A 13,067-nucleotide genomic window follows, 5' to 3' on the forward strand; every position below is an offset into this window, starting at 1 on the left:
TGATCATACCTATATTAGCTCAGAACAACGAGGAATAACTGATATCTCCCCATATGCCAATTAAGGGAACCCAAAAATGACCACCGCACCCGATGAGTAGTATGTTCCGAATTATCCATGAAGCCCTCCATTCTATTTCTTGGTATGTCAATGTACTACGTTTCTAAAACCACTCCTCAATTGATTGATTTAGAGGCCACTCACTTTCTAGAAATTCCTCTATAGGCCTGGTCGAAGGAACACACACCTGATGAAGCGCTTATAGAGGCACCTAAAATGGCTTTTCATCCATACGAACAACAATTGTGCGCATATTAAGAAACGCTCGTCTCCTTTCCTTTTGATGAAATTGAGTGAAATGATGGTTTCAGATAAGACTACTAGATTAGGATTCACTCTTTCTTCAATCTAAAATAGAAAATTAACTAGCTCTACACTCACATATCCCAGAGCTTTTGGGAACACAATCAACCCGTATACAACAAATGCAAACAATGCCAAATGTCTATCACCACTGGCCTTTCCATAGTATCCCTAATGTCGGACCAGGAAATGCAAAGACCATTTTTATCTTTTAATCTTGCTTTCACTATTTCTACAGGTACTCCCATCAGATTTGCTAAGGGTCCCCAAAAATCGGCGTTCCGCTTCCAATATATCCTAAGCAGATCTCTAAAGTCATAGTGGAGAAGGGTAGAATATTCCTCGATAGTCGGTACCATATCCACTTCATTAAATGTAAAACACCTATAAGTGGATCCCAAAAACGTACCATAGCCTTCAACAGGGCATCAACCAGTTTAACGACTAGAAGATGTGCTACATCGCCATACTTGTCCCAGATGTGCATTTTTTTAGCCTTGTCCCATGATTGTCATATTCCCTTTAACTCATCTTTGTGATTCCTCCTACAGTCCATGTGAACTATCTGAGAACTAGCTATTTGGCAATCACCTTCTCTGCTCTGAGTATCCTCTGACATTCTCGCTATTATCCCTATATTTTCTACCCCATTCTGAACAACTAAATCTTCTCGAAGTGTGTTCATGTCGAATATAGATGTGACACTGTGCCCCAGGTATTTAAATGATGCATAAATTGTGCCATGAAGAGACACAGACACAAGAAAAACAAAGTCAGTAAAAAAAAAATAAAGTCAAATGAAAAAAATGTGAAATTAAATCATAAAGCATTGTAAAAAAATTCAAACACAAAACATACAAATAAATACTCATGAGGTCCTATAGGGTATTATGACGAGGGGTAAGGTACGGTTTTTATGTTTATGCTTCATATTTAAAATGATTATTACAAGCTAGCTAATGACTGACTCTAATGCAGGGGGAACCTAAGGCTTAAATACAACATCCATAGGCATGCGTTCCCCTTTAAAAAACGTTGGCCCTTGGGTGGTAAGACTTCCATAGCGTACACGGTAGCATTTGCTACACGAACATCTATGACCATCTTAACTATGGAGTTATCCTTAAATTTATGCGGGATGGGCCTAAGGCTACTCCTCCTAAATGGGATGGGCCCGGGCATAGGACTGAAAGCAAGATGCAACATGAATGACAATTATAGCCGCCCCACGACGATAGAGTCAAAATACACATTAATCAATTTCATCGATAAGAGAATAAATAAACACATCGGCATACATATCAAAATAGGATAAGTAAATAAAATGAACAAACAAATCAATATTTAACACATATTCAACAATTTAAAATGACATTAGACAATTAAATAAATTAATACACGAATAAATAAATGTAATATGCACAAATACTAAAAAAAACCTAGCTTTTAAACCTAAGTCGACTCACTAACATCCCCAGTGGAGTCGCCAAGCTGTCATAACGTTGCCTACATAAGAGTACAGGGGCCTAGTAAGGAAACCTAGACACAGAAGGCCTAAATTAACGTAGAGTCGCCACTAACCGATTAGGGCTAAGTTTATTAGCCACCTATCGTCTAAAAGTCCAGAATTAATATTACGAAAAATCTTAAAAGTCTAGACTCGATCTCATCACCAAATTTCAGGTTTGGGAGTACAGTTACGTATGGAGAAGGTTATAGTACCCCCACAACGCCTATCCAATGATAGTCCTACGAGGTCTTAGGAGCTCGGTTTTTTTTAAACATGTTAATGCCTTAATCTAGGCTAAAATCTTATGGAAATCTTAAATAAAAACTCTAAAGAAAATGTTTTTTGTTTACTTGTAACTCGATTAAGATGTGTTCACCAAACTTATTTAATTTGAAACTTAAATTAGATATTTTAACTTTTAACGGGAACCCTAAAGGATACCTAAATAATTTTAGCAAAACACCGTCAATTCCTAAAATTAATTCTATCTTAAAATTCTAACAAAAAAAACCTAGAAATTATCAATGAATTAGGAGAAATATTAAAATTCATCTACAACTTATTCGATCTTTTATTATTATTTTTTAAAATATTTAATTAATAACGTTGAACCTATCAAGATCTTACAAAAGTATCCTACGTCGGGTTTGTGATTTATCTTACTTTAAAATTCTTGATCTAAGGTTTAAATTTGTCAAAATCCTAAAATAATATATCTTAAATAACATTCATTAGCTTTCTAAAAAAGTTTCTGATAATACTCTAGGACGACATATTTTATGTGCTAATTGCATGCTTATTTTGAATATGATCCTACTAATTTGGATTATTTTGTGGTCTTTTATCTTTTAGGGACTAAATTGGATGCAAGAGGAAATTTAAAGGAAAAAAGTACGAATTTGAAGATATAATGGGCCAACATGCAAAGAAAGAGAGAAGTGGTGCCAAAAATGCAAACATGGAAGACCCAAGGACTGAAATGCAAAAGAAGAGATTTTATAGCACAAGACTCTATTTTAATTTTAATTATATTAGGATAATTATTAAGGATTTTTATTTAGATTTAATTCTAGGATTTATTTTCATTTATCTTTATTTATCTTTAATTATCTTTATTTATTTGTATTTATCTTTTAGAATTTCATTAGGAATAGACTAGGTTTTCTAGTACTATAAATAGGGGATGGAGTGGCACATATTTGACATCTCTTTTTTCTGTAATCACTCTCTCTCTCAAAAACTCTGTCTTTTGTTCTCTCCATATTTTCTTCAATAAAAATCATATCTCTATTTTATTTATTTCTTTCCCAAAAACCATGAGCCACTAAACCAATTTAGCCGAAGGTTGTCAAAATCCCCTAAAAAGGTTCATGAGGCTTAGAACCCACGCTTAGCCTTCTCAACAAGGTATTCATCACTTCTCCACATTACGGGGCTGACGCTTCTGTCCATGTCCCTTAATAGGTGATCTTTTCAACTTGTGTAAAGAACGGCCGCTTTGTATGTTTTGGGAAGATTGCACAGTCGGTTCGTTGGCTTTCTGTGTTAGAGGTTGGAGAATCCAAGAGACAAAACGGCGTGGTATTCGCCGTTGGGAAGTGATGATCTAGCAGAAGATAGTCCCACAAAAGCGATTATTAGCTAGAGTCAGGCTCCGCCAAATTTTAAGTCTAAATTCTTGGAGCTGATGGTCGTAGGCGTCCTCTTCCACTATAACTGGCTTATCCTGCTCGAGAAGGGTTACTTAAAAGTCAAAGATTGAACCCAAGGTGGAACGAGACAACCGGAGGCTAGAATCTCGCCACATAAGAAACTTTCTTTTCCCCAAACTCTGTTTATTTTTATATTCTTCATTTTAATTTCCGCAATTTATATAATTTCGCAATTTCAACTCACTTTAAATTCTATTTTTATTTTATTTTTCCAAATCGAAATTCTTAATTCCATTTTTTTATTTTTCGGGAACACAGGTTTTCTTGGCCAAGAAATTGTCCAGGATTTCAAGAAACGATCATTTGTACAATTCGGTCCCTAAGGATTCGACCCTACTTCCCATTTACTGGTATTTTTACCATTTTATAAGGAATAGGATATTTTTGGTGCTCTCAACGAAGCATCAAATTTTGGCGCCGTTGCCGGGGACCAGTAACATACTAATCTTGTTTTTTGTTTCTTATGACTGGATCTGCTCCAGGAACTCTTACGTTTGATTCAGAAATTGAAAAGACTGCGAGAGCTAATCGTAAAGAAACAAAGCTAAGGAAAAAACAGTCAACGGTGGTTGAGACTCAAAGTAATCCACCGCCGGAAATCAAAATCGACAACGAAGTAGAGTCTAGGGTTAACGAAAACCCTACTCAAACTTTTGAAGGAGAAAAAGTAAAAGTCAATTCCCTAAAAGAAATGCTTAACACTAGGGTTGACGTAAACCCTAATTTAGCACCTCAACCTATGGCTCAGACAATTCGGCAACTGGCCGAAGCACTGACGGAACAACCGCCACTATGCATCGCTTATCCTACTATGGATACTGATTTTGAATTAAAGTCAGGCTTGATCCAGCTACTGCCAACTTTTCGGGGATTACAGAACGAAAATCCCCACAAGTATTTGAAAGAATTTCATATGGTTTGCCTTAGTATGAAACCTCAGGGGGTAACTGAGGATCAAATTAAACTGCGTGTTTTCCCTTTTTCCTTAGCAGATTCTGCTAGGGAATGGTTATTTTATTTACCTCCTGGATCTGTAACGACTTGGGTTGAACTATCTCGTTTGTTTCTCAACAAGTTTTTCCCAGCGTCGCGTGCAGCTGAGTTAAGAAGAGAAATCATGGGAATAAGGCAAAAAGATGCAGAGTCTTTGTACAACTATTGGGAGCGATTTAAGAAGTTGTGTGCAAGTTTCCCACAACACGGTATAACGGAACAGTGTTTGCTCCAGTACTTTTATGAAGGCCTGAAACCTATGGAGATGAATATGGTAGATGCCGCGAGTAGAGGAGCGTTGGTCAACATGACTCCACAACAAGCAAAAGACTTAATCTCCACAATGGCTGCAAATTCTCAGCAATTTCGAGCCAATCCTGAACCCCCTAGAAGGGTTCACCAGCTAAGTAAATCGACCTTAGAAGATAAGGTTGATAAAATTGCTAATATTTTGAATCCTCTTGTTGCAGAAAAAGAAAAGACAACCTGGTTTTGCGGAATATGTGCTACCCTTGAATATACAACTGATGCATGTCCCAGTTTGAATAATGATACTATGGCTCATTTAGATGTTGTGGGAAATTTTCCTAGGCCACCACAAGGGCGATATGACCCTTATGCTAATACCTACAACCCAGGATGGAGGGATCACCCTAACTTAAGTTATGGGGCCAACCCACAATTTAACCAGTCAAACCAAAATCGGTTCCCACAACAGCCTCAAGATTTAGGGAATTCTCTAGAAACCATGGTCAATAAATTAGCAGCCAATGTCCTTGATTTTCAACAGCAAACTCTTAATTTCCAAAGAGAGACAAAGGATTTCCAACAGAAAACCAAGGCATTCATAAGGGAGTTAACCATATCAATTGAGAGATTAAACCCTCAAGGGAAGTTGCCATCACAAACAGAACCAAATTCGAGGCAAAACGCAAATACAGTGACACTGCGAAGTGGAAAGGTACTGGAACCAATTCCTGGCATAAATCTTGGCCAAGAAATCGCCCAAGAAAAACTTGAAAATGACGAACAAGTCCGAGCGAAACCCCCACTGCCAAAAATCCAACCTCCATTCCCAGGACGATTAAATCTGTGTCAAAAAAGTAAGAAAGACAAAGAGATCCTCGAAATATTCAGGAATGTCGAGATCAATTTACCACTGCTGGATGCCATCAGACAGATTCCGTGGTATGCCAAGTTCCTCAAGGAGCTTTGCACCAACAAACGAAAACTAACAGGTAACGAAAAGTTAAGTGTTGGTGAGAATGTATCCATAGTGCTACAGCGAAAAATGCCAGTAAAATGCAAAGATAGGGGTATGTTCGCTATACCATGCAAAATAGGCCATTTGGGGATCAAGAAGGCCATGTGTGATTTAGGGGCCTCCATAAATGTTATGCCTTATTTTATTTATGAATCACTTAACGCGGGTTTTCTGACGAAAACAGGTGTTATAATTCAATTGGCAGACAGGTCTGTTGTGCACCCCAAAGGAGTCTTTGAGGACATACTGGTAAAAGTTAACGAACTTATTTTCCCTGCAGATTTATATGTCATAAAGATATAGGATGATAACACTACTGGATCTTCGGACCTCCAGTTGGGCCGACCTTTTCTTAGTACTGCTAGCACTAAGATCGACGTTCGAAGTGGAACTCTTACGATGGAATTTGATGGGGAGATCGTGAAGTTTAATGTTTATAATGCCATTAGTCATCCAAGCGAAATTTTGGAGCGTAAATTGTGTCGACATAATCGACTCATTAGTAGATGAGACTTTTGAGTCAATTTATGAAGATAAATCTGAATTTATATCTGATGACTATGAATCTGTTAATGAGTTATTTCTCCATCAAATACTAAACTTTTACCTTCTGTTGTGCAGGCTCCAGAATTGGAATTGAAGCTGCTTCCCGAACATCTTAAGTATGCGTTTTTGGGGAAAAGTAATACCCTACCAATCATAGTTTCCAACAAACTCTCTAAGCTCGAGGAAGAAAGTTTGATCCAGGTACTAAAAAGTCATAAGGACGCGATTGGCTGGACCATTGCCGATTTGAAAGGAATAAGCCCTTTGACATGCACACACAGAATCTACTTGGAGGAAAATACAAAACCAAAGAGAGAAGCCCAAAGACAATTAAACTCGAATATGATGGAGGTGGTAAAAAAGGAGATAATCAAGCTGCTGGATGCTGACATAATCTACCCCATTTCTGACAGCAGATGGGTAAGTCCGGTTCAAGTCGTACCTAAGAAAACGGGTGTGACAGTAAATAAAAATGCTGAAAGTGACTTGGTACCAACTCGAGTACAAAATGGGTGGCGTGTCTGTATTGATTACAGGAAGTTGAACTCTTACACTAGAAAAGATTATTTCCCTCTTCCTTTTATAGATCAAATGCTTGAACCTTTATCAGGTAAAACTCACTTTTGTTGTCTTGATGGATACTCAGGTTTCTTCCAAATTTCAGTCGCACCAGAGGATCAGGAAAAGACCACTTTTACATACACATCCGACACTTTTGCATACAGAAGGATGCCATTTGGACTTTGTAATACACCAGCCACATTCCAGAGATGTATGATGAGTATAGTTTCTGAATATGTGGAGAAAATTATTGAAGTTTTTATGGATGATTTACTGTGTATGGAAATTGTTTTGATGAATGCCTTAAAAACCTCACGATAATTTTGAATAGGTTCCTAGAATTTAATCTTGTCTTGAACTATGAAAAGTGTCATTTTATGGTAGACAAGGGTCTGATTCTAGGTCATATAATTTTTGCCAAGGGAATTTAGGTTGATAAGGCCAAAATTGACATTATTAATTCTTTGGCATATCCCTCCACTATAAGGGAAATTCGTTCTTTTCTTAGCCATGCTGGATTTTACAAGCGTTTCATAAAAAACTTCTCAAAAGTGGCTGAACCATTATGCGAGTTATTGCAAAAAGATAGGAAATTTGAGTTCGGCCCAAAATGTAAGGAGGCTTTTGATACACTCAAGCAGAAGTTGGTGACCGCTCCTATAGTGCAAGCACCAGATTGGAACTACCCTTTTGAAATTATGTGCGACGCAAGCGAACGCAGTGTGGGGGCCGTGTTAGGGAAAAATATAGACAAAGAGCCTCATGTCATTTGCTATGCCTCAAAAACCCTAGATTCTGCACAAAGTAACTACACCACTACGGAAAAAGAACTATTAGCAATTGTATTCACTTTAGATAAATTTTGATCTTATTTATTAGGATCCAAAGTGATTATTTTTTCTGACCATGCAGCTCTTATGTACTTGATCGCAAAAAAGGAGGCGAAATCAAGGCTCATTAGATGGATTCTGCTGCTCAAAGAATTTAACATCGAAATTCGAGATAAAAAGGGATGTGAAAACCTGGTGGCTGACCACTTGAGTAGGATAAAAACTCCATTTGATGATGTTACTATAAAGGATAAGTTCCTTGATGAAAGCTTATTTTCGACCGAATCTTACTATCCATGGTATGTGGATATAGTTAATCCCTTAACCACAGGATCGTTACTCACTGAGTTAGCACGTTCCGTAAAGGACAAGCTTAGACGGAAAGCTCGGTATTACATTTGGGACGACCAATACTTGTGGAAACACTGTTCAGATCAGATAATAAGACAATGTGTTCCAGAAACCGAGGTAACCTCTATCCTTACTTTTTGTCATACAGAAGCTTGTGGAGGTCACTTCGGCCCTAAACGAACAACTCACAAGGTATTGGAGTGTGGGCTATATTGGCCCACAATTTTTTGCGACGCATATAACTTCTATAAATCTTGCGATAAATGCCAACATACAGGTAACTTCACTAAATGAAATCAAATGCCCCCATCCCCAATTTATGTATGTGAGATTTTTGATGTATGGGGCATCGATTTCATGGGCCCCTTTATTTCTTCATTTGGAAACGTATATATACTTCTTGTAGTAGACTATGTTTCTAAGTGGATAGAAACAAAGCCTACTCGCAATGATAATGCTAAAACTGTTGTGGAGTTTCTAAAATGAACTATTTTTTCTAGGTTTGGCACACCTCGAGCTTTGATCAGTGATCGTGGTACCCACTTTTGCAACAAGGTCATAGAGGCATTAATATCAAAATATAGAGTTCATCATCGTATAACAACAGCCTACCATGCCAACCGAAAGGATTGGAGTCTTTGGCTCAATAACGCGCTTTGGGCCTATCGGACGGTGTATAAGAGCCCGATTGGCATGACCCCGTATCGACTTGTTTTTGGAAAAGCATGTCATCTACCAGTAGAACTGGAGCACAAAGCTTATTGGGCTATTCGACAATGTAACATGGAGTTAAAGCCTGTAGGGAAGGCAAGAAAATTGGACATTCAAGAGTTGGAGGAAATTCATAATGATGCCTATGAGATTGCTCGCATTTATAAAGACAAAACAAAACTATTTCATGATAGGAAAATAGGTCAGAAGCATTTTTCGGTAGGGTAAAAAGTTTTACTTTTTAACTCCGTATTAAAACTATTCCCAGGTAAGCTTCGATCTTGGTGACAATGACCTTTTATTGTGACCCAAGTATGCATACATAGTGCAGTTGAAATAGAGAGTGAAGAAACAGGGAAGCGGTTCGTAGTCAATGGCCAATGGTTGAAGCCATTTTACGAAAATTTTCAAGCCCATACGGTTGAAAAGATTCAGTTAGAGCCACCATAGAACCATTCACGGCGTCGCGCTAACGACGTTAAACAAGCATTTATTGGGAGGCAACCCAATTTTTATTTTTATTTTTATTTTTATTTTTATTTTATCTTATTATTTTATTATTTATTATTTTCAGATATTAATAAAATTCTCTTCTTCTAGGTAACCGAAACGAAGATAAGGAGAGACAACCCTGCAGCCAAACAGCAACTAGCGGATCTTATTGCAATAAAACGCGAACGACATTAATTACACGAGGAGTTCCTCTACACCTTTTTCTCCTATTTTATTTATTCCATATTAAGGACTATGTATTTTAAGTAGGGGGAGACATTCCTTATTATTTCTGTCATTTTAGATGCTGATTTGGTTGTTGCTGCCCATATAATTTTTTTTTTAAAGACTATTCTGCCTCTTTTCATGCCCAAGAATTTGACCACGAATTTCCCACTGTTTGACCCACATGCATGATTTTTGTCTACTGAGTTAGTTATGATTTTTCCTGTTTGATTGCATCTCCATTATTTTATTTCTTTTAGGCTGAATAATTTTGATTAATAGAGTTAACCCTATTTTGCTTTTAGTAAATTTGATGAAGTCTAAATACAAAGAGGACACTTAATACAATTGCATACTTAAAATATGTTCATGACTATTAAGGTGGTTGCTGAAACTTATTTTTGACACTTGATTATTGCTCCTAAGTCCTCCAAAATTAAAATTTCGTTTAATAATAATAATGTTTCCATGGTTATGACTGCAGCTTAAGATGTGACTAGCTGAGTAACCGGGGTAGGGTGTTTGGGTTGTCATCCTATTTCGCGTCAAAAGGTTGTGTGACGTGTTACGTAAAACTCTGCTGACCGAAATTAATTTTTAAGAATGTGTTGGGCTGAGTAACCAGGGTGAGGTGCTTGGCTGGCATCTCTCTTAGCGTCAAAAGGTTCGATATGTTCTTAAGAAAAATAAAAATTAGGAATGTGTTGAAATGAGAAACCGGGTGGGGTGCTTATCGGCATCTCTCTTCAGCGTCAAAAGGTTCAATATATTCCTAAGTAAAAATAAATAAATAAAATTAAAAAAAGAAAAAAGAAAAAAAGGATGAGGTATTAATAAAATTGGGGGATTAAAGGAGAAATAAATAAGATGTCTTGATAGGTTTGGTAAATTACCTAATTTTCATGAAATAATCCAAGTCGATCTTAATTTTTATGTGTATTAATTGGAATACTTTTTTCAATTTTACTTAAAGCAAGCTAAGTGTTCTCTTTATTTTTCATATGCATTTTGACTAATTTTTATAAAACTTTGGAGTAGTATTTCTTTCATGGCAGGATTTAATTTTCACAGTAGACACGAACCATACTTGAGGGCAAGCATGGGCTAAGTAGGGGGAATTTGATAATACTTTAGAACGACATATTTTATGTGCTAATTGCATGCTTATTTTGAGTATGATCCTACTAATTTGGATTATTTTGTGTTCTTTTATCTTTTAGGGACTAAATTGGAGGCAAGAGGAAATTTAAAGGCAAAAAGTGCGAATTTGAATATATAATGGGCCAACATGCAAAGAAAGAGAGAAGTGGTGCCAAAAATGCAAACATAGAAGACCCAAGGACTAAAATGCAAAAGAAGAGATTTTATAACACAAGACTCTATTTTAATTTCAATTATATTAGGATAATTATTAAGGATTTTTATTTAGATTTAATTTTAGGATTTATTTTCATTTATCTTTATTTATCTTTAATTATCTTTATTTATTTGTATTTATCATTTAGAATGTCATTAGGAATAGACTAGGTTTTCTATTACTATAAATAGGGGATGGAGTGGCACATATTTGACATCTCTTTTTTCTGTAATCACTCCCTCTCCCAAAAACTTTGTCTTTTGATCTCTTCATATTTTCTTCAATAAAAATCTCATATCTATTTTATTTATTTCTTTCCCAAAAATCATGAGCCACTAAACCAATCTAGCCAAAGGTTGTCAAAATTCCCCAAAAAGGTTTATGAGGCTTAGAACCCGCGCTTAATCTTCTCAACAAGGTATTCATCACTTCTCCGCATTACGGGGCTGACGCTTCTGTCCATGTCCCTTAATAGGTGATCTTTTCAACTTGTGCAAGGAACGACCGCTTTGTACGTTTTGGGAAGATTGCACAGTCGGTTCGTTGGCTTTCTGCGTCAGAGGTTAGCGAATCCAAGAGACAAAACGGCGTGGTATTCACCGTTGGGAAGTGATGATCTAGCAGAAGATAGTCCCACAAAAGCGATTATTGGCTAGAGTCAGGCTCCGCCAAATTTTAAGTCTAAATCCTTGAAGCTGGTGGTCGTAGGCATCCTCTTCCACTATAACTGGCTTATCTTGCTCGAGAAGAGTTACTTAAAAGCCAAGGATTGAACCCAAAGTAGATCAAGACAACCAGAGGCTAGAATCTCGCCACATAAGAAACTTTCTTTTCCCCAAACTCTGTTTATTTTTATATTCTTCATTTTAATTTCCGCAATTTATATAATTTCACAATTTCAACTCACTTTAAATTCTATTTTTATTTTATTTTTCCAAATCAAAATTCTTAATTCCATTTTTTTATTTTTCAGGAACACAGGTTTTCTTGGCCAAGAAATTATCCAGGATTTCAAGAAACGAGCATTTGTACAATCCGGTTCCTGAGGATTCAACCCTACTTCCCCTTTACTGCTATTTTTACTATTTTACAGGGAATAGGATATTTTTGGTGCTCTCAACGACGCATCAGTTTCTAAAATAAAATACTTGAAAGACCTATTCATGATTTACAATTTACCTACAAAAATCTTTAGTTTTAATCTTAAATAAATTCCTATAGAATATTTACATATTATTTAAGATTCTAAAGATGAATATGATATTTAAAATTAGTTTAAAACCCTAAAAGAATATCTTACATGTTATTTATAATTTTTCTAGGGTAAATGATAGATAAGATCTTAAAGACTAACCTAAATTAAAATGTAAAAACCTTATGGTTTCATTAAAATGTAACACCAACTTAACTAACTTCATGTTAACAATTATAGGATGAAAAATGACATAAAGTTCCCTCTTTTAAAACGAATAGTAATAAAATAGGAAAATTAATTAAATTGGCTAAAGTTAATGAAAAATTAAAACTCTTTCAAAAATGGCAATAATAAAAAGAAAACTTAAATAAATGAAATAAATAAGACATTGATATGATGATGATAATAATAACAATAATACACTTTATTCGTAATATAATAAAAGAATTAAAGTAACATATATAAATAATATTTAAATGTATGTAAGGAAATATGTAAAAAAATATAAATATAAATGAACATGAAAATAAATAAAGACAAAATAAGAATAAATAAAAATTAGACAAGTGTGAATAAATATAAAATATTAAAATAAAGTGCATAATTGACATTAAATATATAAGGTATAAATGCAAATGAAAGGGAAGAGATAAATGTAAATAATTTATTAAAGATGAAAATAAAATGACATAGCTTGATTTTGGGATTAAAAGATAAAAATATGGAAGACAAAGGACTGATGTAGCAATTAATTTTCTTTTAATTTTAAAATTTCAGATTAAGTCAAATGTTTGAATAAACAAAAGGGTTACGGATGTAAATAGGCCAGAGAGTGAGGGCAGTGCTACAAAAAAAGAGTATTTTTTGTAAATTTAAAAAGTAAGGAGTGTGAGAATAAATTACTCTTTTTTTGTATCTATAAATTTAAAAAAATTATTTATTCTTTCATTTTAACCT

At 35.4% G+C, this 13,067-nt stretch overlaps 1 protein-coding gene across 1 annotated transcript; it reads left to right on the forward strand.

Annotated features, from left to right (window-relative positions):
* The first annotated feature begins 4,048 nt into the window (after positions 1-4,048).
* LOC128293828 (uncharacterized) lies at positions 4,049-9,069 on the forward strand. The gene is made up of 9 exons (XM_053029373.1): positions 4,049-4,166; positions 5,049-5,894; positions 6,027-6,091; positions 6,179-6,274; positions 6,464-7,237; positions 7,381-7,753; positions 7,862-8,322; positions 8,408-8,517; positions 8,631-9,069. Exons 1-9 carry the CDS (start codon positions 4,049-4,051, stop codon positions 9,067-9,069), a joined length of 3,282 nt encoding a protein of 1,093 aa, XP_052885333.1.
* Positions 9,070-13,067: the final 3,998 nt, after the last annotated feature.

The sequence above is a fragment of the Gossypium arboreum genome, chromosome 6, assembly GCF_025698485.1.
Source record: "Gossypium arboreum isolate Shixiya-1 chromosome 6, ASM2569848v2, whole genome shotgun sequence".
Classification (NCBI taxonomy): Eukaryota; Viridiplantae; Streptophyta; class Magnoliopsida; order Malvales; family Malvaceae; genus Gossypium; species Gossypium arboreum.

Bases quoted from the DNA above. Each gene is read 5' to 3' on its own strand.
- LOC128293828 (XM_053029373.1), top strand. From the start codon at position 4,049: ATGACTGGATCTGCTCCAGGAACTCTTACGTTTGATTCAGAAATTGAA. The intron at 7,238-7,380 runs GTTTTGATGAAT...AAGGGAATTTAG, and splicing joins ATTTACTGTGTATGGAAATT to GTTGATAAGGCCAAAATTGA. The intron at 7,754-7,861 runs GTAACTACACCA...CTGACCATGCAG, and splicing joins AACCCTAGATTCTGCACAAA to CTCTTATGTACTTGATCGCA.